This window comes from Octodon degus, unplaced genomic scaffold (genome assembly GCF_000260255.1).
Source record: "Octodon degus isolate 3935 unplaced genomic scaffold, OctDeg1.0 scaffold00213, whole genome shotgun sequence".
Taxonomy (NCBI): Eukaryota; Metazoa; Chordata; class Mammalia; order Rodentia; family Octodontidae; genus Octodon; species Octodon degus.
The window spans coordinates 202229-229585 of record NW_004524789.1 but is presented as its reverse complement, the minus strand read 5'-3'; the positions used below and the strand labels follow the sequence as shown (position 1 = coordinate 229585).

At 39.5% G+C, this 27357-nt stretch overlaps 1 protein-coding gene across 2 annotated transcripts in view; it reads left to right on the top strand.

Moving 5' to 3' along the window:
* Cftr (cystic fibrosis transmembrane conductance regulator) overlaps positions 1–27357 on the top strand; it is a 182797-nt gene that overhangs the window by 145492 nt on the left and 9948 nt on the right. Inside the window, exons 23-27 of one of the 2 annotated variants that reach the window (XR_002818877.1) lie at positions 6647–6802; positions 16910–16999; positions 22442–22614; positions 23319–23424; positions 24693–26268. Coding sequence is in view for 1 of the 2 variants with exons in the window: in XM_004644850.2 (XP_004644907.1) it covers positions 6647–6802; positions 16910–16999; positions 22442–22614; positions 23319–23424; positions 24693–24893 (726 nt within the window). In the remaining variant the exon portion in view is untranslated. Of the gene's footprint in view, positions 1–6646; positions 6803–16909; positions 17000–22441; positions 22615–23318; positions 23425–24692; positions 26386–27357 lie in introns of those variants that run through there. The other variant, XM_004644850.2, reaches the window with a different exon arrangement.

The following is a 27357-nucleotide window of genomic DNA, read 5'->3' as shown; positions in this document are numbered from 1 at the left end:
TATATATATATATATATATGGTGTTTTAGGAAGGGTCTGCAGGGTCTACTGGGTCTCACTACATAGATCAGACTCATAGTGACCTGCCTGTGTTCAGTCTCCCAAGAACTGGGATTACAGGAGTGCACCACCTCGCCTAGTCTCAGTTGCTGTCTCAGCACACGCCGGGGGTGGGGCTGACATAGCACACTGGAAGAAATAATTTTTTATCACTTGTTAAACATAAATAACTATGCATTATTTTGAAGTGTTTCTTATACTCTGGATCTCAGAGCTGTGTTGGGCAGACAGAAAAGAACTTGTATACAGATTTTTGAAATGATTCTGAGAAAAAAAATTTTTTTACTTCATTTATTATGCAGTTTTATATTGTAGTCAAATCCTTTATTCTGATTTACTTTATAATGCTAGAGAGGAGTATCATATATTTTTATTGATTTAAAAAAATGAGAATGTTAAAATTAGCCAGGTCTTGAAAAAACTGAATATTAAAACTTTTATCTCTTTGTAGTTAATTTCAAGTAGAGATTTTGAAATATTGAGATACAGCTAGGAGAGATATTAAGCTACCAATATTAACACGACATAGAAACACAATTACCGTTTACTCTTTGACAAACATTTACTGCATTGGGCCAAATTCTGTTTAAAAAAAAAAAGTGTAGAGTGAGGAATAAAGTACCATGCCAAATACTTTGAAATGGAACACTGAAAATTTTGACTAACCTTTGTGCCCTGGGATAAATTCACATGTAACTAAAATTAGCTTTATTATTTGTTGTTGTTGCTGCTGAGTGAGAATGGGATGTTTTATCTATTCCTGAGGAAAAGCCTTAATTAGGTATAGGTGAGAATATATATATATATATATATATATGTTATAATGAGCCCTCTCAACATTTTTAACATTTTATTTTGTTGTTTGAATGTGAGGAAATGTTAGTTATGCTTTGAAACTATTTTAAATTAATAATTTGAATTGCCTTCCCTTTCACTGGACGAAGCCTATTGGCTCACTGTTTTGCTTTGTACAGGAGTGGGCTCCAGGGAGCTCAGACTGTCTTTGCCTAAGGTCACAGGATGGATGCCGGGGGCAGTTGTTGTTACAAATCATCCCTATAAATGGGGTGATATAGAGCCAACTGGAAAAGCCTAGGTGAATTACTTACTTCAACATGGTCACACTCTTATCTATCCCTTTATTAATCCATAGAAGGCTTTACATTTAGGTGGATTTTTTGTACACAACATGTAGTTGGATCATATTTTGATTCTCTCTTTGTCTTTTAATTCTTGTATTTAGATATTGGCATCTAAAGTGGTTGTTGATATAGGTGAATTAATAGCTACCCTATTTGTTCTGTTTTTACATTGTGGCTTTAGTTGAGCATTTTATAATTCCATTTTTTTCTCCCTTATTGGAACAGTAGCTTTTTTGACTTTTTAGTGGTTTGCTCAGAGTTTGCAATATAAATTTATGGCTAATCCTAGTTCATGTTCATGTAATACTCATATCATTTCATGGATAGCATAAGTACCTTATAATAAAATATTCCCAGATCTTCCCTCTCATCCCTTGTAGTCTTGCTAGGATTCATTTTACTATATATATACATGTATGTATTATATATATTATGTACATACAATCAAATATATTATTACTATAATTATTTTGAGTAATCTCATTAGATTAAGAAAAAGTTCTCATTCTGCCTTCATTTATTCTCCAATAGTCTTCTTTCATGTATCCATCCTTTTATCTTTATGTATAGCTAAGTTTCTTTTTTTAATTTTCATTTTTATTAGTACATGTTCATAATACACGAAGATTACATCCAAAATGGGGAGTTACTATCCATACATAACAACCTGAATTTTTTTTTTAACCTGAATTTTTTAAACTTCATTTTTTCCTCCCCTCTCTCCTCCCTCCTGCTACTTTCTGGTCCCCTTGGCACTTGCAAAATATCAATCTGAATTTCATTTTCTTTTTCTTGGAAGTACTTCTTTTCAGATTTCTTTAAAGACAGGGCTTTGGCACTGGCCCTTAATTTTTGTCAAGAAATTCTTATTTTGCTTTCATTTTTAGAGTACAATTTCATGGAATATAGAATTCTAGTTTGATTTTTTCCCCTCTCAAAACTTTAAATATTTTGCTATATTCATTTGTTATTTTTAATTTAACTTAATTTAATGCTTTTTGAGACAGGGTCTCACTGTACAGTCAGGCTAGACTTGAACTCACTGTGTGGCCCAAAGCTGCCCTCAGATTTGTAGTCATTTTCCTGCCTCAGCCTTTTGAGTACTGAGCTTGTAGGCATGTATGCATAACTCTTCACTGATTTCTTGATTACATAGCTTCAGAGATGTTAGATGTGATTTCTTCTTTTACTTTTTTTTTTTTTTTTTTTGAGACAGGATCTCACTAAGCAGTTCAGGTGGCCTTGAACTCCTTGGGTAGCCCAGACTGGCCTCAAGCTCACAGCGATCCTCCTGCCTCAGCCTCCCCGGTGCTGGGATTCCAGTGTGTACCACCATTCCTTGCCATCCTTGCTTTTTTATAGACAAGATGGTTTTTTTCCTCTGGCTCCTTTCAAGATTTTTTATCTTTAGTTTTTTTTTATAGCTTTCAACATAACCGGCCTTAGCATAGGCTTTCAAGTGTGTTTTCACATTCTGCTGGCTGGTTTCTCTGAGCTCTGTGGCTACATGATATGGTATTTAACATTCCTTTGGAGAAATTCTTAGTTGTTGGTATTTCCTGTATTTCCTCTGTTCCTTTTTCTTCTTGCCCTCCTTCCTGTGTATTCCCCTTGCAGATAAGCCACACTTTTGTAGTTGTCTCACAATTCTTGGATGTTCTCCTTTTTTTCCTTTTTTCTATCTTTTTATCTTTGGAAGTTTTTATTCCCTCATCCTCAGGCTGAGACTTTTCTTTCAACTACACCCAGTCTACTTGTGAATTTATGCATGCATCTTTGTCACGGTGGTTTTAGTTTGTAGAATTTCTTACGATTCAATCATAGAATTTCCCACTCTTCTATTTGTATTATCTGTCTGTGGGTTTTTTGTTTTTGTTTTTGTTTTTGTTTTTTTCTTTGTACCAGGGATCAAGCTCTGGACCTTGCGCTGGCCAGGCAGGCACTTAGGCAAGGAGCTATCTCCCAGGGCACTTGTGCGGTGTCTACTTGTTCATGAAGACCTTTGTCATGTTAATCGTAGTTGTTTTTGATTCTCAGTCCGTTTGCAATCTGTTGTGTCTAACTCTGGTTCTGATGCTTGTTCTGTGGCTTCAAGTTATTTTATTTTTAGCCTTACATTATGTTTTCTTGGTTTGGTTTTGTTGTTGTTTGTTTTTTGTTTTTGCTGTACAGTTCTATGGTTCCATCTTAGATTTTAGTGAGCATACCCTACTGAACCACAATTTAACAATCCATTCAGGTTTTTCACCTCCATAGGTGGGACACAACAGCCCAATCTGGAGCTCAGTAGTTCCCATTTCTTAGGTCAGTTGGGCTCTGAAAAATTTCCTACTAAGATAGCCCTGGTATATTAGTTTGTCTTAAGGATAGGCCTGGTTATAAGGAAGAGAATGGATCCATTTATTTTAAAATAACTGGTTACTTTCTCCCATTTTTGCATGAAGTATAAAAGAGTTTTTCTCTGATCCCCACAGTGATAACATGGTAAGGCTAGATGCTAAATTTATAATCTTTGGAGGCCCTTCATGACTGGCCACCCCTGGAATCCCTTTTGTCAGTTAGAGTTCAGGCTCCCACTCTGGGTTCCCTCAAAGTATTCTACTTGGTAGTTTCTGTTTGGTTAGTTGTGACTTGCTGTACCTATTTGTCGGTCTTTAGTTTTGGGAGGCTGTGAACTTGCTTGTCTGTCAGACCTAAGAAAAGTTAATCATTTTCCCTCTGCTTGCTAGTGCCATGTTTTCAGACTAGTATCTGAATCCTGTTTCATGTTTTAAATTGTTTTCTTCATTTGTTTACCATTTTGTGTAGCACAATAAATTTTAAATGAATGAATGGAGGATCAGTGAATAAATTAATGTATCGCATAAATCAACTTTTAGGTCGTAGGGTTCCTTGTGGTAGAAATTGAACAGTTCTGCTAAAAGCATTTCTTCAGTGGCCTTGCTCTTAGAGTTTGCAATGGCATTTTGCTAGCTGTGCTCCAGGTGTATTTCTGACATGCAAAGATTCAAAATTACTCTATTAGTGCACTGCTAAACCTGCTGTGAGTCCACTGCTCTTCTTGGTGAAAAAAGCATTTGAAAATTCAGAATTTAAATAGACATCTCTTTAAAATTTTAATAGATTTCAATGTTCTTGGCTATATGGGGAATAAAAGAAAAAAGTCAATATTTTGTGCAGAAAAATTATTTAATCTTCATATGGAAACATGTTGTCCATAGCAATAAATGATGTCCTATTACTTCTTGCTCTTAATATAACTTTAAATTATAAACTCTTAATTATGCTTGAAAAATTTGCTTTTCAATGCTTGAAGAATGTAGCAAATACTTCATGATTACCTTTAAAAATCTATTTTTGTTTTCAGTATCCTATAGTTTTTTAATGAGGCTTTTGATTGTTTATATTTTAATATGCATATCAATTTAGATATTCTCTTCCCAAGTAGAATATTTAGTTATTTCTTTTCCTCTCAAAATGTAGGCTGCAGTTTTAATTTGGGCTCATATCCTCATGGTCAACCTGGACTTGTCAAAATTCTCCAGATTGTGTATTGTTTATGTCACTGTATTGAGCAGCCCTGTGGTTATTCACACAAATGTTTGATAGTACCTCAAGATCTCTTATTTTTGGTAATTTTAGTTGATTTCTCTAGTTATAGTCCCTAAAAACACTGTAGGTTCATAAATGATTTCTAAGAACATCAAGATTTTAGGTCAAAAAAAGAAAAAAAAAGATTTCAGGTCAAATCAGCATGAACATCTAAATGCCTCTTTAATTTGTTAAGCACATATCCCATTTCTGTCTTGCTAAAACTTGGTGTGAAGTAGCTGAATCATTCAGTTTGAACTCCATATATTTAATTAATAATCAATTATAATCATATCGTGGATCTAATTTCACATGACTTGGCCTCTTGATTTTGGGAGATCATAGGAAATGAAAATAGTTGCACTAGATTTCCATCTGTTGAAGTGTTAAAATGACATGTGAGACTGTGAAAGAAATGTATTGCGGCTACTCTGTTCATGGAGTGATGCAGTTACAATCAGTACCAAGCCCAACACTATGTAACTGTCCACAGAGCAATTTGCTTATCTTGACTAAAAACACCAAGGGAGGAGTCGTACCAAAGGTACTAGAAGACACTGACTTGAAATTAGAATATATCTCAAAATCTGACTTTGCTAGCTACAAACCAATGCGAGTCATTGCTACTGGAAAACTTGTCATACATCAGCCATCACCAGCATTCTGGTGATATAAAGGAGACTAAAAATTTCACTATTTGTTTTTAAAGAAAAGGCAGCGTGGTCATTTATCTTATTCATTAGAACCCTGATCGACTATGTGGAGATTTAGACCTCAGACCACTTTTTATCATATATTCTTTACATGAATTTAAAATAAATAATTTTTGCCTATTGGATTTTTTTTTTTTTTTCAGAACTAGGGGTTGAACACAGGCCCTTGCGCTTGCCAGGCAAGTGCTTATTCTAATGCCATCTCCCTGGCCTTGGACTTTTTTCCTTCTCTTCCTCTTACATCTCTCCTACACTGGGAATAATCAGATATTTATCTGAAAGCTTACTGTTTCTGTGGGAAAAATAGTGACATATGATGAATCTTTTGTACAATAATGGCTAATTTGGAAATGCACCTGTGAAATTCCATGAGATTTGTTTTTCATGTTTGTTGTGGTGCTTGGTCTTAAATCTGGGACTCACGTATGCCAGGCAAGCTCTGTACAACTGAACAACATCTTCAGCCTTTCCATAAGATTATTAGGTTAAAATTGACCTGACTGGGGATGCCGCTCAGTGGCAGACCACTTGCCTAGTATACACAAGGTCCTAGGTTCTATCCTCACTACACCTCCAATAAAGAGTTGATCTGGTAATTCATTGAAATTAGGTAAATCCATTTATTTGTGAGATTAACTAAATATACATGTTCACTCCTCTTTTCATGCATGCATGCATGCATGCATCCATCCTTCTGTCTGACTCTTCTCCAGTCAGTCCAATGAGTGAATATTGAGAATTTTACCTAAGTCAACCATTGTGCCAGAGGATGGAAAGCAAGATAGAATACCTGCTTTTGTTGAACTTAGATTCCTGGAGTGAACACAAACACTACTCAAGAAAACATAAGCAAAATCATTACTAATTACAATTAGTGCTATGAAGAATATCAGCAGGGTGTTGTGCATAATCTTTGATTGATCTGACTTTCTCAGTAGTTGAAGAGAACAGGCATTTTGGAAAGTCCTCAAACAGAGCTCTTCAATTGGCCAAGAAGACGGTCATGGTCATTGTTGTTTACCAGTTTATCCAAAGGCTTAGTTTACTACCAATTAGACATTGGAGTCTGTGCACCGATTCTGTGAAATAAGTACAATGTTTGCACGTCACAGAAATCATCCACTCACTTTCATCCAACAGGTGGGCCTCTTGGGAAGAACTGGATCAGGGAAGAGTACTTTGCTGTCGGCTTTTTTGAGACTGCTGAACACCAAAGGTGAAATCCAGATTGATGGTGTGTCTTGGGATTCAACCACCTTGCAGCAGTGGAGGAAAGCCTTTGGAGTGATCCCACAGGTAAGCCAAAGGATGTAGGCAGAAAAAAGAGCAGCTAAACCACATCATAAGAAGGTATTTCTCACGAGGCATGGGGGCACACACCTGTATGTAATACTAGCATTCAGGAGGCCGAGACGAGTTTGAAGCCAGCCTGAGTTACTAAGTGAGTTCAAGGCTAGGCTTCAGGACATAGCAAAATCCTGCCTCAACACCCCCACAAAAAAACCACCAAAACTTATTTGTTTGAAGTGCTGAGAATCAAGCTCAATATCTAGTGAATGATAGGTGGTGCTCTAAGCTACCCGCATATCCCCAAAATGACGTCTTTACGTCTACCTGACACTTGCACCCAAGAAACTCCCGTTGCTGTGCAAAGTATACTTTTGTGCACTGCTGTCTTTTCTCTGCAAAGCTGGGAGAGATGTCATAGGGAGTAAAATATCTCTAAAAGCTTGGAATTCTGTGTGACATACAATTATTAAAATATTTGAAGTTTTAATAAGTGGTTCCTAGAAATCACCATCTGTAGCAGGAGCTTGGGGCTTTTTAAAAAAAAAAACCAGTTTTTATCTTTTTCTGCTTCGGTGGTCTGAGCTCCAATTTAGCAGTCATAGCATGTTGAGAAGTGCTTTGCAAGACATACAAGATGTTTCTAAATAATGAAGATTTGGAAGCATGAGCTAGCAGAATTGAAAATAGAAAATGCAGATTGTTTTCTTTGGATAAGAAAAGCCATGTCACATTCAGCTGCTTTTTTTAAAATGCCATTCTTAGATTTGGGTCACAAAGAATCACCCTCACTGGCTCAGTACCTTCTTGTCTGTGTTACTGTGCAAGTGGCCTCCTTGTACATGAGGGAAGTGGCACCCGTTTCCAGCTTAAGACAATCGAACGAAAGGAGGCTGCTGTTTCTGCTGCATTTGCTCCATCTCTGTGGGTGTTTTCACTGCTTGAAGGGTCCTTTTTATCCCTTTGTACCCAAAAGCACTGAATCTGTTCTACTAACATGGTTCTTTGTAACAATGTTGTACGCTTAGCACAAAATGAAAATGTCAAGACATTTCTAGGTAGACTGACGACAAACCTAGGGAGAAAGAATGCTTGTATTTCTTGGCTCACCTCTGTAAAACATTTGCTTCTTTCAGCTGAGACACTAAATATTGCAACTGCTAGCCCGATGCCTTTAGTGCATTCATCTAGACTTTTCCGTGTTGCCAGAAGCTTAATCTTGACTGGAGTTTTAAAAACAAGAACAAAGGTATTGTCAGGTGGTCTAAAGATAAAGAAACACTAGAGACACAAGTATCCCGAGTGATAGCATCCAGCAAAATAAAAATGTTGAAGAACATGAAATAGAACCTGGTTACCACAGCGGCATTGTTACTCAGTGTGACCTGCCTTCTGGGGCCATTTTTAACTAACAATAATGAAGCTTTGTCCTTTTGTTGTTGTTGTTCTTGTTCACTCAAATCTGTTCATTAGAGTAATCCAAGCTCTAAAAGTTAACTTCCGTTTCATTGGGAATCTTTTAGTTTATCTGCCATGTAACTGAGAGATTTTTGTCTTCTTGCAAGCTCTACGGAGGAACCTAAATATGTGAGAGCTGAAGGCACCACGTAGAATTGCGCTCTGACAAAATTTGTCTTGCTTTTCTGCTCAAATGAATCTTTCAGACTTGCATGTCATTTCCCTCTACGATGATGTCAAGGTTTCTATAAACTAACGAAAAAATACTTCCCGAGATTCCTTCACATGCTAATGGTGCCGCCACAGATGCTTCTCATATGTGGGGCGCATGACTTGGTGTCTGAGGCCGACTCTCGGTACTCCAACATGTGTTCTGTCTCCTTAGTGTTCATCGCTATGCAAATGTGTCAGAAAGAGAGAAAGAGAAGAAAATCATATGTTTTGATGTCTAAGCTAAGGGATATTTGTTTTCTCTTAGAAAATTCAAATTATTATTTTTTGTTTTTATTTATTTATTTTTTATGTAGTTAGTACAGGGTCTACAGGGACTTATTACACAGATTGAACTCATAGTGATACTCCTGTTTTCAGCCTCCCAAATGCTGGGATTACAGGTGCATGCCACCAAGCCAAGTCTCAATGTGCCCCAGGGGCAGGGCCAGCACCGAACCCCAGGAATTGAACCCCAGACCCTGTGTCTATCTACATGATGCTTTAAGCTGCTGAGCTATCTGGCTGGCCCTGATGTTTCTTGATACAGGATCTTGCTATTCTATGCAGTTCAGATGCATAGTGATCCTCCTGTCTCGGTCTCTTTAGTGCTGGGATTACAGGCCTGCGCCACCACACCTAGTTTCAGAGCCGGGCACAGCATGCACTACTGGGGATCAAACTTGGGACCTTGGGCTTGCCAACTCTAGAATTTGATCTTTAAAAAGAAATAAAAAGAAGAGGCAAAGAAATATCCAAGGAGAGCTAATTTTCTTTACTTTTTCATCATTTTCTTTCTCTTCATTTTGAAAGTTCTAAAGATCTCTAGACTCAGCTGTCACAGAGCTCTGGTCACTGGTTTTCAGAAACATGAAACAGTAACTCAAAACAAAAAGCATTCTTTCTCATTTAACATCATCCTTTAGGGCTGGTGAGATAGCTCAGTGGACTAAGTGCCTGTTTAGGCAAGCGCAGGGACCAGGGTTTGATTGCTGGTAGCACGTGCCACACTGGCCCCGCCCCTGGGGGCACTGAGCTGGCCACTGAGACTGGACATGGTGGCGCACACCTGTAACCCAGCCCTGGGAAGGCTGGAAACAGGAGGGTCACTAGAGCAGTCAGGGCTGCGCTGTAGTGAGACCCTGTGCCAAATACATTAAACCATAATAATAACCCTAAAAATAAATAAAATCACCCTTTAACTATGGATCCCCAAGATGCCTGTGGATTTTGGCAAATCCTTGCAGGAGTTGTGTTTTGTTTTAGCTTTTGTTTTTGTGAAATTCGTCCCTCCCACTAGTAGAAAACAATCTTGGAGAACAAGCCGGTAGGGAAGAGAGGCTATTGTGTGCATTACAGGATGGAAATTCTTTTCCTCCTCACTCTCCTTTGCCTGTGGGACAGCGAAGAGGAGCAGGAGGCTTCTCCTCAGTCCTGTTGGCCTGAGCTATTCCAAACACGAGAACAGAAAATCGATCATTAGCATTATACCTCACTGGACGTTTCACTTATAAAAAACAGGCAAATAATTTTTAAATGTGTGTTTAAAACTTTGTTTAAAGTTTGAAATACTGTAAGGTAACCTTACAGGGAATATCTGCCCTGTTCTTGCAATAAGACTATATGACTTAAATGCCCACATTTGACTCCTGCCACAGAGCTGGGACATCCTTTATTCTGAGAAATTTCAGATAGGGCCAAATACTGTTCTGTAGATGGCAACCATGGAATTCAAGGGCACATCAGTTCTCATTCACTTCAATAATTAGCCATTTCATAATTATGAAATACCCATATGTCTAAAATTATAAATATTGCAGATTCTAGAGTCATGTGACACTAGTGTTGAGGTATCCAGGGAGATCCCAAAGCAATCTATAAACTTCTAATGAGAAGCTCCAAAGGAAGAAAGAAATATGACAAAAATTATGAAGTAGACATAGATAAATGCAGAATGTTCCAAGCAGGGCCAGTGTGGGAGTGCTGTGAGTGACTGAGAGGAAGCCCATCCCCACCCCAGAGGGGCTGTCCCTAGCGCCTCGCTGCGTGCTTCCTTTCTCCTAACCCCAGCAGCATGCACACCTGCTCATTTTTCTTTCATTCCTCCACTGAGCCAGAATTGAGCCACACTGTATGCTATTCTTCCCATTATTTAATTTATATTGCACCCAATCACCACAGAAGCCAAATTGCTTTTTTTTTTTTTTTTTCACTTGAAGTTTAGTGCTGGAGCTGTGGGCCAGATGCAGGGATCCAGGACCGGCTCTGAAGACTCCCTGTAGGCTCAGCTGTTTCTACTGAATTGGAGTTGAGGCGTTGGCTTCGGGGAAGTGATTAGTCATTTATTCTTTCCCAAGGCTCAAGAATTGCTTTTTATATCAAACATGACATTAAACAAATATCAAATGTTGGCACACCTTAACTTTCTTAGTAGCAAATGGTTTCTTTTAAAAAAGGTCACTGAATAGGAAGAAAATGTACAAATGAGGAGGGGGACTTAGGAAAGGGAGGGGCAAAGGAAGGGAAAGGAAAAACAAGAAAAGAAGGAAAAACTGGAAACAAAGCTTTTATAAATAAGGAGGTAAAGGAGGGTTAAAGGGAAGGTAGGGGAATGAGGAAGAAAAAAGAATCAAGATGTGTCATGATATCATGCTATGATGAATGTGGTCATTATGCATATCTAAAATGTACCAATGAACTTAATTAAAAAAGAGAACACTGTGACTTGTAGTCTCAGATACATTTTTGGTACATGGTGAATCTGACTGTGCCATGTTGAGCAGACTATGTAACCTTGGTTCTCAGCTGTGTCATCCGCAATGCAGGAGGAAAGGCCTTCATGACCTCCAGGTAGCTCTCAGCTACAGAGGTGAATAGGCTGGAAGTTCAGACAGGTTGAAAAACATGGTTAGGACACCTGCTGGCTCCAAGAGAAGCAAGAAAATGCCAGGTACTATCGGTAATGCAGGAAACATCTGACTGATTGTATGAAGTTAGATTCTTACTCAATCACTTTGTTCAGTTAATGTTTTCTTAAGATTAAAGGGGTACATAGTTTGTTGCCTTATAGTAGACAATAAACCCTCAACAAAAGACCTACAGATTTCTAAATGCAAAATATCACCACACTAAAACTTTTAGATGTCTAAATCTTACAGCTTTCTTCCTTCCTAATTTTGAATACATATGTATTTTAAATAAAATGTACTAACATATTTTCTAATACATTTGGTAAATATAGTGCTTTGTATAAATTATCAGGGCAATATGAATAAAAATTAGGCAAATCATTTCTTCAGCAGTTATTAAAAATTAAAGTTCTAATGGATTGTCAGTATTGCTTAAAAACTGTAATACTTGTAAGTATTTGAATGACATGCTTATAGAACTGTACTTTATACACATATACTCTTCTGAACCAAGGAGAATGTGCCTTGTAGAAGCTAGTCTTCAAGCTGGAAAAAAGTAACATATTCTGAATTCTGACTTTGATATTTTCTACATATTTTTTGAGACAGGGTTATGTTGTGTAGTGCATGCTGGCCTTACACTCATGTAACCCAGGCTGGCCCCAAACTGACGGTGACCCTTCTGCCTCCACCTCCCACACACTGGGATTATAGGGATGGATCCAAAAACATGGCAAATCTTTACATTTGAAAATTTTGTCATAGTAAAAGACAAACTGCCATTCATCCCCCTTGAGAAACTCCCCCTTGCTTTGAAACTGTGTATCTCATCACTCTTGCTACTTCCTAAAGCATGTATTTTGTTTACGTCGTATTAGTACCTGTTTGCAGTGCTTGATAGTCATGTCGCCTTAGGGAATGGATGCATGCACTTAGTATACCTTGATTCCTTTGTATTCCTCTTCCCACTCACAGCCCTTCCCCATTGCATCTCTCAATCCCCTTTCCCCATTTTCTGTATTATTATTGTTACTAGTTTGCGTTTGTAATATCTAACAACTACATTCATTGTAAGTAGTTAGTACACATACCTAACACATCTTAAATCTTTTGATGTCCCCTCTGCCTTCCACCACAGAAGACATCCTCCTTCATGTCCTTAGTTGAGCTCTCCTGGCTGTCTCAATATCCTGAGTTGACTCAAAAAATTAAGTCGTGGTCATTTTTACTTTGAGGAGATTCATAAGTTTTATGATAGCAGAGTTGGTAAAAGGGGAATGAGGACATACTGTAATGTTGTTAAGAGCCTTCCTTTCTGTTAGATGACACATGGCAATGACATTTGCTGGGTTTTTTTCAATAATTTTATTGAGAAACAAATAGCAATGAGACAGTTTCAAATCCGATTAGGACAGTTTCAATAATTAATACATTGCATGTTATTGTCTTAGTGGTTATTCATTGTACAAGATACAGACATGATATCCTGTCCACAAACACTATTAGAACAAATCTTTCTATTCATTGAATTAAGACAATGTAGCTATATATCTATCCTATTTTGAATATACAGGTACAAAATGATCATTCATTTGTATCCCCCTTTTTTATTTCGTTTTGTCAGAGAAGGGTATTCCATTGTCATTTAAATATTATAGGTACATGAATTCAGCAAAATATTCCAATATAGTCTAGTAGTCCATAATAGTAGTGGGTTTTCCATAAGACTGGCTGACTCATCCCACGAGTCAACACGTGGGATAGTGACCTGGAGGAGGAACGGGGATGAACAGGACAGGGCAAGAGACACGAGAGACGGAGACAAGACAGGCTTTCTGATCAAGTCTCGTTTATTGAGGAAGTGAGCGGGGTCTAAATAGCTGTATAGTGGAAGCAGTTGGGTGGGACTAGTTGTGGATTGGTAGTGGAGGTCCAGGACCACAGGAAGATGTCGAGGCAAGCGGGGATTGGTGCTGCAGCACTTCTTGCCCAAATAAGGGAAAATATAACAGGAGCGTTCTATCGCTCCCCACAACTGGCAATGTCAGAAGTTGTTGACTTGAGCCTTTTTGCTGTATTATTTTTTATCATGCCTTGTAAAGACACTTATGAAAGACGACTTCCAGAACTGCTTCTCAGATACCAACAACAGTGGGGTAAATGTGCTCAGAGCAAGAAGAAATATTTTGAGGGTACTGATGGCAATATGTGTTTTGGTGTGATAATTTTTTTTAATGCATTTGTACAGGTTCTACAGGGTTTCGCTGCATAGATTGGACTCATAGTGATTCTCCTATTTTCAGCCTCCCAAGTGCTGGGATTACAGGTGTGCGCCACCACACCAGTCTCAATTGCTGTCTCCCTGCACCCTGGGGGTGGAGCTGGCATGGCACACAGGGGATCGAACCCTGACCACTGTTCTCTGCGTAAGCAGGCACTTTAGTCCTCCTGAGCTATCTGACCAGCCCTAGTGTAATAATTTTTAAAATTTAAATATTTTCTGTGCATTTTGATCTCACCTCTTATTGATGTTTTGAAATTTAGGTGGCAGTGAAAATCAAGAAATAAATGGATATGACATATTGTTTGGGGAAATATTCATAGGATTCATGATTAATTTCATTTAGAAAAATCAGGGAGAAAGATGAGTCATAGATAATCTTCAAGTTCATGTATAGAGGCGGTGAAGGTGCAGGTACCATGCACTGAGATGGGGAGCTGCAGAGGGGGAGGAGATTTGGGAAGGAAGATGGTATGTCCCATTTCCCAAAACACGGAAATGGAAGGTGCTGGATTTCTATCTGTGGACACACACCTAGCAGGCCGAAACTGCACTACTGCGTCATCATAGTGAGCCACGTTGCTTTTAGTTGTTGTGTCTGCTTTCATGCTGTACCAGCTTTGGCCCCTACCCAGTCCTGCAGGATAAGGCATCATTGTGTGTGGCCAAAGTAAACATTTCTAGTGTGTGCTTGTACTGAGTGTATAAGACTCCTTGGATGTTACAGATTGTGTAGCCTATATTCAGTCTTTCAACTAAGCCTCTGCTTAGGAAGAAGAAGGAAACCTTTCCAAGACCTGACCCTGTGACCAGAAGGGTGAAAAATAGTGTTTAAATAAATATTATGCTTCCACAAGAGACACCCACAAGGGCCGCTCCTGTCCAACCTTTAATCTTTGCTGGCTCTAAGCAGGTGGGTCGGCAGCCCGGCCCATTTTGCTGTGGTCCTGGGACACAAGGGTTTGGAGAGAAGCAGGCTTGAGGTTGAATTCCAGTATCCACTTGCTAAATGACTCTGGGCAAGTCCCTCAACTGACTTTTCAAGATCTACTTTCCTGGAGTGCAACAATAGGATTTACCTCACTAGGCTTGTTTGGAGATGGAAAGAAGTAACACCCTTAATTACCCTGTCCAGGGGTGTGGTACAAGGCAAGCCTGCCATAAACTGGAGCTCTGTGTCCCAGCCACTTAGTGGGGATTACTTTTCTGAAGCATTGAATATATGGTTAACCGCCATAGTTATTTCCTCTTTCTGGATACTTTTGAAAACTTAAACAAACACAATGATAAAGTTTTGCAAAGAACAGTAAATAAAATGTTTCTCTTTGCACTTCAGGTGCTAGTAAATTCGAATGCTTAAATCACTAATTGACTTGCTCTCAGGGCTACTTATTTAATTCTCTAGTTAATCAAACTTCTCTAATAATGCTCTTTGCTCTACTCTCTCTTGCATATTTGGACATTACTTTTATTCAGTTGTGGAGCTGGACACAGGTGTACTCTCTGACATATTTTATGATCCTGTGAGTTACACATTAATCTCCTATCCACTGCTGTAGAGCAATGAGGACGTCTATCAGAAAAGAGCTTTTGACATCAGTTGAGAAATAGGCACATCAGGCCTCCTTCTGGGTGCCCGCTCTGGAGAGCTGCTGGTGTACTTGGCAGGAGCATTAGTATCTAAGCCCTATTTGTGCCCTGAGATTGAGGTCTCTCACGTGACCTTCCTTGAACTTGGTGGCCTTGGTGTCCGAAAGGCACAGGCACCGTGACCTGGGCTGACTTTGCTTTTATGGCTCCCTGTCAGTCTGATGGGCCCTCAGTAGCCTCTTCCACTGAGCAATGTCTTTCCATCTAAGGCTTGCAGAAATGGAGGCTTGTAGAAATTCAGTTCTCAATCCTCTAGTGAGCATTATCAACCAAAAGCAAAAGAAAAAATGTAAAGAAAGATTATGCCAGGCATGAAGATCAAAATTATTTTTTCAATTTGCCAACACGTGCAGAGAGGATTAGATATTGTTCTTATTACTTACTTCATGAGCATTTCCCAATGCGACAGAGAGGGTTTTTAAAGATGTGTTTTTCAGTGCAGAGGCAGATGTAATAGACAGCGCTGTGGCAAGTGGCCTGTCTCAGGCCATTCCTGGGAGCGAACCGTGCTCCCCACTCACCTCACACACATCAGCGTCTCCTTCCTTCTGTACAGTGCATTCCGTTAACCAGTTACTTGGTTTCTTCTCTTGCACTGATTTCTCAGTTGTGACCTTTCCTGTGTCTGTCTGGCCCTGTAAGTACAAGTGTGCCATAGTTTAAGCTGCTTTACATGTGTGGACTTGACCAAGTGTCTGTAAGCTAAAGCAATTTCAGAAGCCCTTAGGGGGCCAGTGAGACAGCTCAGTGCACTCGGTGCCTACTTAGGCAAGTGCAGGGACCTGGGTCCAATCCCGGCACCATGGGCCACATCAGCCCTGTTCTGGGCCCGCTGAGCCAGCCACTGAGACCAGACGTGGTGGCACACACCTGTAATCCCAGCACCAGGGAAGCTGAAACAAGATCATTACGAGTCCAGGCCGCATAGTGGGACCTAATACCAAATACGTTAAAAAATAAAATCCCTTAGGAAACTAGGTGCATTAAAGAAATCCAAGAACATCTACATTAAGTAGATAGGAATTTTCTATGACAAGCTAAATATAACTCATGGACTTTTTATTTTTGAATTGCTTATTTGCTTATTATGAGAAATGTTGCTAGTAATAAACAGTGTTACTTTTTACACAGTTAAAGTGAGCCTAGTTTCTTTTTTTTTTTTTAAAGGTTTTTTTTTTATTTATTTTATTTATTTATTACATTTTATTATTTATTGTGTGTGTGGGTGTGGCCAGCTCAGCCCACCAGGGGGCGGGGCTGGCTGGCATGTGGTGCTGGGGGATCGAACCGTGGTCCCTGTGCTTTGCCAAGCCTGTTTCAAGTAGGTGCTCTAGACCACTGAGCCATCTCTCCAGCCCCGAGCCTAGTTTCTTTATCATAAGGACACTGGGATTAGAAAAACTTTCACAAGAGATTTCAAATGTTGCTAGAATATTTTTTCTTAAATACAGAGAAAATGATAATAAGTTATTAAAATTTAGGAAAAGTGAATCAATACAATGGTATGTGTTACATTGTTTTAATTCTTTCTGCTTGAAATATTTCACAATAAAATAAAAATAAATTGTTTAGGTCACTCATGCTGCTTTTTTTTCTTTATTATTATAGAAAGTATTTATCTTTTCTGGAACTTTTAGAAAAAACTTGGATCCCTGTGAACAATGGAGTGATCAGGAAATATGGAAAGTTGCAGAAGAGGTAAGAAATTATATTTTGTAAAGAGATAGCTTATAGCAAGAGAGTGGTCGTCCTAGCAGAGATGATTTTCACGTGTGCTTGTGTGTGTGTGTGTGTGTGTGTGTGTGTGTGCGCACATATATGTGCAGCTTTAAAATTAAGTGCCTTAATTTTGCCAGCAACCCCCACTCCCCATTCTTTGGATTAGACCCATTTCTTTGCCCAGTTGGACCCAGGGTCTCTTGGATTACTGTCACAAAATACCTGGTGGTGGCTTACAAATAGCAGATACTTATTTTTCACAGTTCTGGGGGCCGAGGAGTTCCAGATAAGGCACTGGCAGATTACCCTGGTGAGGGCCTGCTTCCTCAGGGATGGCAATGTTGTTGCTGTGTGGAAAAAACACAGCCAAAGACAAAGGCACAGAGCAGCGTGCAGCAGGGGCAAGCTTACCTGCAGCCTCTGATGAGGCACAGATCCGGATCACACGTTGTGTGGAGTCTCACAACCTTGTCACTTCCCAAAGGCCCCCACCCTGATAGCCGCACTGTAGGGGTGGGATTCCAACACGTGTATTTGGGGGGTCCTAACCCTTTGGTCTACAGCAGGTCCCATAGACAGCATTGCTTTGGTCTTCCTCCACACTTTCTTATCCACTCCCTCTGGGTTTTGAAGCCATCCCAGCCTAAGGAAGAGGCTTCAGTCTGATGTGATATACTACTCTGGGAAGCACAGGATTAGCACGGAAGGATGATGTTTATTCTAGAGCACATACAGGCAATTGTACTCCTCTCTGGAAGCTACCCGTCGTCTGTCTTCAGATGATGTGGCTATAAGCAGTGGCAGGCAAAGTGCCGCATGACCTACACGGAGCGAATGCCACCCTCTGAATTCATGAGGGTGTCATGCAGGAGAAGCGTGGATGAAGATGGGATCGGAATTCTTGAGTGACAGCCTAAGTTTATCCAGTGAGTATTCACAATCCAAAGCACGATGCAGAGAAATCGGAGCGCTGGAGCGGAATTTTTGGCTCCTTTAACAAAAGAACAATACATCTTTGAACTGATAATTTGTGAAATACAGGTATGATTTAAAGAAAAGGGAAAATAATTTGTTCTGCTATGTTAACTTGGGATTTTAGGAAAATAGAATCATGAGACACAAGAATTTTGAGACTCAAAGGTCTTGGAGAACAACCTTATTCTATTTCTTGGACTTTTGGTCATTGTAGCCGAATTTATGTTTCTCCCAAAGTTCCTCCTTTTGTGCCTTCCTTCTAAGTCCACCCAGCCAGGAGCTTTGAAATGCCTGTCAGTGCTAAGGCGTCCCTGTTAAAAGCCCAACCTCAGCATGCCCCTCGTAAAATGTCCTTGGATTAACCATTTGCATTATCTAAGTTTCCTTATTACCCAACAAATTCAGGGGCTTTAAAGAAAACATTAACTAAATTGCAAGTGACACATTTTAAGATCTTTGATGTGACCTCATAAGGTGAACTGTAGGAACACAGTGTGGTGGGAAAAAACTTGAGAAGGAAGACATTGGACTTTATAAAATCTTTAAGTATTGCCATGCTACAATAAAATGTACAGGGAGGCAGGATCATAAAATAATTTAAAATTTGAGAAAACATGGTTCAGACTTAAAATAGCAGGTATTTACATCTCTAAGTTCTCATTGGTCGGTCCATGTAAAGCACCTTTTCATTATCCCATTTTGTAATTCTTTAACACAGATGACGATGCCGTCCCACCTTACTGTCATAGATGTTACACGTTTTTGTTGAAGAGGCACCAAAACCGTAAATAGACAAGCAAGCTACCAGCAGCCTAGAAAAAGAGAAAAGGGAGTTGGGTTTAGAGGTTGTGAAGTCTAATCTTCCTTTAATCCCACGGGGTGCATCATACAACTTGTGCAAGCAGAAACATGTTGGGGATGCCAGACCCTGCGGTGGAAACAGCTCTGGAGACCTTTGTGAACTCCATACTTGACCACTTGTCTTCAGGGGACTCCTTATTTATTACCTGCTGGACAAAGTTCACAGTGTCTAAACGGCTTACAAGAGCCTTCATGACTTAGATTTCATTTGCCTCTGTAATCTCACTGCCCAGCCCCCCGTTTCCCATGATTCAGTTATCCTGATCTTTTCTTTGAGGCATCTGGTGCCCTTTTCCCTTAGTGCTTTTCCCACATGCTGTTCTGTGTGCCTGGGGAGCCCTCCCAGCCTGTCCCTTTCTGTTTCTATTCACGATTCAGGCCTTTCCTAACACATTGCTTCTACTGGAAACTTGCAATGATGCTTCAGGTGGAAAGGCTACCCCTTTCTCAGGGTACCCTATACCTCCTCCCCTTGCAGAGCATGCCTTACAAGGTTGGCTGTGTACTTCTTCACTTGTCCAGGTGCCCACAGGACTGCAATGCCTCCAGATCAGGTCCTGCCCTATTTACACAGGGGCACTTCCAGTGCCAGGACTGCTGCTGGCTGCATGATGGTTGTTCAGTAACTATTGATTGAATGAATGAAAGAGGGATCAGTAATATATCATGAAAATAGCTTTGTGATTTATACGGGAAGTGTTACAATCCCTGTTTTAGTCATGAGGATACTGAGCCTTGGCAAAGTCTGAAGGCCTTGCTGGGACGGGGGAGAGTGGGGCTAGCGCTGTAGCACTGACTGCCCTTTCCAGAGCTGTTTCCCCAAGAGAGCTCCCATGGTGCTATTCACAGTCTAAGTACCATGACTGTTGGTTTTAGAATGAAGGCTTTTTAGTCATCGTTTGCTTTTGCGATTACTTGGAAAAGTTTCTGTCCTTACACACTGACAGTAAAGTACACTATTTTAGAAGCAAGCTAAGTAGCAGACAGAGTGGCCTTTTAAGTCGAAAGTTTGCCCTGGAAAGCCTGCAGAGTAAGAGCAAAAAGAGTATCAAAAGGAGTGGAGAGTGTCTATTTTTATAAATATCCACTAATGGATTATTTAATTAAACCACAATTCACTTTTCTGCTTCTTTTTGTCCTTATCACAAAAGCACATTCTTGGTTCATAATAATGTTCCACAGTATAGCAATAGCAAAAGCTAACATTTTGAACAAAATTCTTAATACTTATAGACTGTTAAACATTTTTAGTGTGACATGTTATGAAACAAAATGTCTTCTATCTTAATAGCAGTCTGGCACTTACCTGAGATTTATTAGCTCAGGAACATAATGCTGGAAAATTCTTTTGGTTTTTTTTTGCCATAATTTTATTGATAAACAAATAGCAATGAGACAGTTGCAAATCAAATCGGTAGGACAGTTTCAATAATTAACGCACTGCATACATTCTTCCTAGTGGTTAATTGCTGTACAAGATGAGGACTTGAGATCCTATTTATAAACACCATTAGAACAAATCATTCTATTCATTAAGAGAATGTAACTATATATCTATCCCAACCACTTTGAATACACAGATACAAAATGGACATTCATCTGTATACCCTTTTTTTGTTAAGTTCCGTTATTTGAATATTATAGGTGTGTAAACTCAGCAAAACATTCTAAAAGAGTCCAGTATCACATAATAGTATCGGGTCTTCCACTTAACTGGCAATGTCAGAAATTGTTGACCTGAGTCTCCCACAGCTCAACATCACAGCATGGCTTTATTTCTTATATTTCATTTTTATACTTTCCTTCTGGATGGTTAAGACCAAGGTAAAGCAGGACCTATGCAACAAGAGTTGTAGCTTTTGGCTCTGGTAAGGTCAGTGAAATGCCCTCAGGATTTATCCTGAGATCCTGTACCTCAGATTGTAGAACCTTTGTCAGTGTCAGCCATGTGGATGAGTCACGGCCATTGCTTGGCCAATGTGCTCTCTGTGAAAGCCTGAGAGAATATTTTCTCTCCATGTGACTCTCCTTAGGCACACTCTACATCATCGATCACTTTCCTCTTTGGCCCCATAATCTCCTTGATCAGAAAATTTGGGACACTACTGAGTTACATGATGTTACAGTACAAGTTCTCGTATGTCCTGAGTCTTAATTGACCTTGGAAGGCTAGGGCCAAAATGTTGGCTTTCCTTGTAGCCCTCCTTTTTCTCTAATTTTGGTCTGCGTACTTAGGTTGCTAACCATCCAGAAGACAAGCTTGTTGTTATTATCGAACAACTTAGGCTGTTAAGCTTAACCTCACTGTCTGTCTGCATATCAAACATGTTAGGCATAATATGGAACAAGTATTCTTCATCAAGTATTGATATGATGAACTTTAAGTCCCTGCATCTTTTGTCTTTAAAGTTCCACATAGCCACAAAATGTTGATGCTCTTATTTATTTATGCATTTGGTACAGGGTCTCACTACGCACCTTAGACTTGTTTTCAGCTTCCCCAGCCCTGGGATTCCAGGTGTGTGCCACTATGCCCAGTTCCTGTCATTTACTATTTAATACTATGTTGTCTGAATGCTGACTGTGATACACATTCAGGTGTTATTTATTTATAGTGAAGAGCACAGTTTGCTTAGCTCTTACCTTAGGGAAGTGTACAGCATAGCATAGCAAAGTAGCTGCTTTAGGGTGGCTTGGGAAACTAATGAATGATTGATATGAAACTACAGGGAGCATACTCCATGTTCAGCAACATCCCAACCCTACCCCTGTGAGTGCGACTTAATAGTATTGTAGTATTCTGCTAGTTTCCTTTCCAAGGCAACTTGTGAAGGGAAGATCTCACAAACTTCATTGTCACACTGAATTAGTGTTTTAGTACCTGAGCTTGTGTCCTTGGGATTTCCCGTTCCAGCAGTTCTAGTTGTTATCAGGTAGTTACCTTCTGCTTTACTCTATAGCAGCCTCTTTCCACAAGCCCTTTAAATTGATAGCATGGTTTCCTTCTCTTATAGGTATGTGCCACCAAACCTGGCTTACCCAGTCTTTTTTACTGATGGTTAATTTGACTAAAACAACTTCCAAATACTGATCTGAAATAAAGTACAAATTTGTTGCCATTAGGAAAGTTCTAATTTTCTTATTTAGTATTGGTAGTATTTTAAAGTCTTACAGGCCAAGTGGTCTGTCCTGTATCATATTATGCCATGGTATGCGAAATCCATACCCATTCATTCATTGTTCATATGTACATCTTTGTAAACCTGGAGCCTTGTAGGACCCAACTAGCATTTGTCATATCCAGTACCTGGATCTGGGCTTAGGTGGCACTCGCTTGAAGTTTCCTGAATGAATGAAGCTTGAGGATGAAATAAGCCCTCAACTGATCCTTTAGAGATGTCAAGATTTCAGATTTTTGCTCAATCAAACTCAAATAGTGGAAGTTAGTCAGGGAATTAATATCAAATTTAATCTTTCCAAACTGTTAGGTATAGTTTGAGCTTGTTAACCTCAAGACTTTAGCCTTGTGGTATTTCAAATGAGGAATCTCTGTAAGTACAGTGTTTTCCTTCTTTATTTCTGCAGGTTGGACTCAGATCTGTGATAGAACAGTTTCCTGGGAAGCTTGATTTTGTCCTTGTGGATGGGGGTTATGTACTAAGCCACGGCCACAAGCAGTTGATGTGTTTGGCCAGATCTGTTCTCAGCAAGGCAAAGATCTTACTGCTTGATGAACCCAGTGCTCACCTGGATCCCATGTGAGTTTCTAAAAGCCCCTTCTAGCCTGTTATGTAAGAGAAGAGCAGGAGCAGAACTACTGAAACCTGTGTCTGCTTGGCACCGAGTCCCGTTAGCGTATCGTGTCTGCAAGTGGAGGATCCCCCAGACGCACTCACAAATGCCTAGCTCCTCATGTCACAGCCCTATGTTCTCTTCTGAATGTCGGTTTCTTTTAATTTCATATAAACCCCTCCATTTTCTCAACACGTGATAAAATATTTAGTTATATGGGTATACTTTGATCCTTAGGGTTTTTCTTTATAACCCATTTATAGCATAAACATAGCACAAAATCAAAGAACTACTGGTGATTTTACATGATGAAAAATATATTCATTTATGAACTTTTCTTTGAAGTATTTGTTCTATTTATGAATATTTAGCACGTATCCCAAAGTTGAGCAGCTGATTGTGGATAGCTCTATGGCAATGCTATATTAAAAGTATTGAAAGAAATAACTTAAGTGGGGCATTGTGGCCCACACATTTGACTCTAGTATTCAGAAGGTGGAGACCGAAGGGTTATGAGTTCAAAGGCTCATAGCCTCTGAACACTATAAAAAGAATGCATCTCATTTTTTAAAGACAAGCAAACAGTAATTTAAAGAACTAAACATGTTACCAAAGGAGAAATGAGATCACCTAGCCTCTGTGATGTTGCATGTGGCGTTTTCTTTTCTAGAACATACCAGATAATTCGCAGAACTATAAAACAAGCATTTGCTGATTGCACAGTAATCCTCTGTGAGCACAGGATAGAAGCGATGCTGGAGTGCCAGCGATTTTTGGTGAGTCTTTGTTTATTGTAGATCTCATTTCTCTTGTAATTCTCGTCCACCAACATCTCATGTGATAGTTACTGCAAATTGCAATGCTGTCCACGTTCTAGCATAAAATAGCTGTCATAAGGCCCCGCAGCTTTACTCAGTCAAGCTGCACAAGTTTTTATTTAAAGAGCCAAGAATGTAGCTCAGTAGTACAGCCTGGAAAGCACAAGGCTCTGAGTTTGATTCCTGGCACACACACAAGAAAGTTTTTATTTAAACTATGATATGAAGGTAAAATTCAGTAGATCCAAAATAATAGTATACTATTTCATGACATTAATAAATCAAGTACTTATGCTTTTGAGGCCTTTATTTGGGGACCAAACCATAAAAAATATTTTTCTGTTAAACAATAAAATTTTCTGGTTTTAATTTCCCCGAATCTCCCTTGGATGGAGTGCTGAACTGTCTTAGTTGTCTGATTTGTGGTTTTAACGCAGTACCTGAAGATATTATTTTGGGTATCTAGTCATTATTTGGTGCTCCCCCTCATTGTGCTTTCAAATTGTCACAGATTCCTTCAAACAGTGTGCATAAATTCCCTCTAGTTTAGTCATAAGGAAGCTGGAGGATAATGTATTATGTCACCTCTCTTCAGGCTTTGGAGACTCCTGTGGGGAAATTCATTCCTTACTAAAAGATTTGTATTACCATCATTATCACTGAGCTCCAAGTGACAAATCAGGGAGCAGACTCATAACCTCTTACCTTGTCATGGACAAGTTTCAGAGGTGAGCTTAGGTTTTCTACCCTCGGGCCTTGGGTTGCTCAACTTCTAAACACATGGAGACGTGTTAAACTCAGGCACATCTTGTCCGACTTGGAATTGTTGAGCTTCACGTATGCTGTTGAAAAAAGGCTTAGTGCTGTGTCATGCTGTGCACTTAACTCATTTTTAAGGTATTGTGTAAGGGATTTGTCATGAGTCAGTCTTGTTTTTCAAGCATCGTTAGTTCCTCCAAAAGTTCTCTCAAGAAACACATTGCTTGGTTTTTAATTTTTTTTTTTACTCCAGCTGCTACATAGAAAAGTGCAGAAAATTTCAAAATTGGTAGGATCGTCTTAAAGCACAAGGATGCAGCAGTTAAATGAAGTGTATGTGACATTTATTCAGGCTCAAGACACTGTTTTCTCTTGGCTTTTATTTTCCTTGGGGCCTCTGCCCATTTCTGTCCTGGCCCCGTCTGACCTGCCCTCTGTCTGAGATTCACTAGCGGCCCCTTCCCTAGGTCATAGAAGAGAACAAAGTGCGGCAGTACGATTCCATCCAGAAACTGCTGAGTGAGAAGAGCGGCTTCCGTCAGGCTATCAGCTCATCTGACAGGATGAAACTCTTCCCGCATCGCAGCTCCAGCAAGCACAAGTCTCGATCCCAGATTACTGCTCTGAAGGAGGAGACAGAAGAAGAAGTACAAGAAACACGGCTTTAGGGAGTAGGCAAATGTTTGCTTGGGACCTTTACTCATGCAGAGGGAGGAAAAAATCAGCTGCTTCAGAAAACCAAGACCGATGATGCTTTTTTGTAAAGGAACTTTTCACTAAGAGGAACTGAGGACATTCACTTGGGTCTGGATGGTCAAATTGTGTGAGAGGTACTTCAAATCCTTGAAGATTTACCACTTGTATTTTGTAAGTCAGATTTTCCTGAAAACACTTGCCCTTTGGTAGTAGTTGGAAAGGTGGCTATAAATGTCAACAAGCTTAGTTGTTCAGCCTATTGTTAATGAAACTTTTAATTCATATCACTGGAGAAATGAAATCATACTGCTTAGAGATATTATCAATGATAACTAGAAAATTTGACGGTTTATGTAGTTCATATCCCTTTTTCTCTCCTCTCTCCACAGTATGTAGACACACAACTCTGCTAAACATTCCAGCTATCTCATTTCCAAGAAAATACTTAGAACATTGCAGGAGTCACAAGACAGCCCATTAACAGGCACCCACTCAACATCTAGTGATTAATCAAGAATGAGAACTTTCAGATTCTAGAAGCCAGGGTTGGTACCTGCCAGCTCTAGCAAATATCTAAGTAATTCAGATAACCAGGATACATCCTGACCCAAGAAATGACTGCTGTCATCCTCTGTAAAGGATGGGCTTACTTCCTTGATGCAAAAATTGACACGCCTTTGCCATCTGTGGAAGTAGTCAATTCATAAAACCTTTGAACCAGAGAGTGGGTGGAAAAGTGTGTTAGTGAGAACGGCTACAGGACAACACCAATAACAACACCAACTGTTCCTTCATACCAGAGAAGCTGCAAGTCCGGTATATGTCAGTAGAGAGCCCGTGGATACCATAGGCAAGTGTCCAGGAAATCTTAGCTTCCAGAGCCCAGGGTGATAGCAGTGTGCTTCCAGGCTGGCTACACTTGCACTGTACTGTCTACACTGAGTGAGGAGACAATGGGAAATACCCTGAAGACAATTCAGTCATGAACTAGTTTTTTTATGCTTCTGTTTTATAATTTTGTGATGCAAATGAAATTTCCTCTGGGAAATATTTATTTTAGTAATGTTTCAAACTCCTATATGATGCTGTATTTTAAAAATGATTATGAATTATATTTGTATAAAAGAATTTTTATATTTGAAACGTTGAAATTTTATGGCACTACCTATTTTCATGCTCTATCACATTACAATAAGGGTGGGGGAACTGGTGTGATTTGGTCCGGGGACCAGGAGTCACCTTCATGGTGTAAAGAGAAGAGTCGGGCTAGTGCGAGCCTTGTACACATCTCTTACTTGTGGCACGCACACTCCTCTCAGGTGAAAAGATGGAATCCGAAATCTGACTGTTCCTAGCTCGTGAAGACTGCCTCTCCCTCTCCAAACTAACCCTTAAGAAGGTTGCACTGTATTTATTACTAGAAGAAAACACCATGTGTCAATAAAGTCCTTATATTTGTGTGAAGCTCATTTGTGTTCAGTTGCATTCATTAGTCCTATTTTCCCAATCTCTTACTGAGTCCATAAGCTTCATGGAAAACATGATTCTTTCTTGTAAACATAATCTTTTTGAGGGTCTCATATGAATTAGGATGCAAATTTCAAAGTTGTCTTTTTCGATGGAGGTAATAGAATAGCTACTGCTTTAACCATTTAAACACAGTTCAGTAACCTTTAGTGAACGCACATTATGCTTTTACCAGCACCATTCATTCGCAGAAATTTTTGAACTTGAAAAATTGAAAATCTTTACCCATTAGGCAATAACACTTCTTTTTTCTACCCCTGGAAACTATGGTTGGTTCCTTCCTTTCTTTCTTTCTTTTTGTCTTTTTTCAGTACCAGGAATTGAACTCAGAATCCTGCACTTGCCAGGCAAGCACCTAATCCACTGAGCTAATCTCTCCAGGGCCCTGGAAACTATGGTTCTACTTTTTATTTTATTTTATTTTATATTTTTATGTATTTGGTACAGAGTCTCACTATGCAGCTCAGACTCATAGTGATCCTTCTATCTCAGCCTCCCCAGCTCTGGGATTACAGGTGTGCACCACCATGCCCAATCTCAGTGGCCAGCTCAGTGAGGCCTGAGTGGGGTCAGCACAGCATGTGGTACCGGAGATCAAACCTAGGTCCTTGTGCTTACCCTAGGCAGGCACTTAGACCACTGAGCTTTCTCTGCAGCCCTGATTCTACATTTTGTGACTATGATTTTTAACTACTCTAAGCAAATCTTGGGAATGGAATCATATATTTATCTTGTGCTTAGTTTTTTTCTCTAGTATAATGTCTTTAAGGATCATCCACATTATATCATGCATCAGAAGTTGACTTTATAAACCTGAATAATATTTATATATATGATACAAATATATATTTTAATATATATTTTAAATTGATAGTATTGGTTATATATATGTTACTTGGCATGTATATA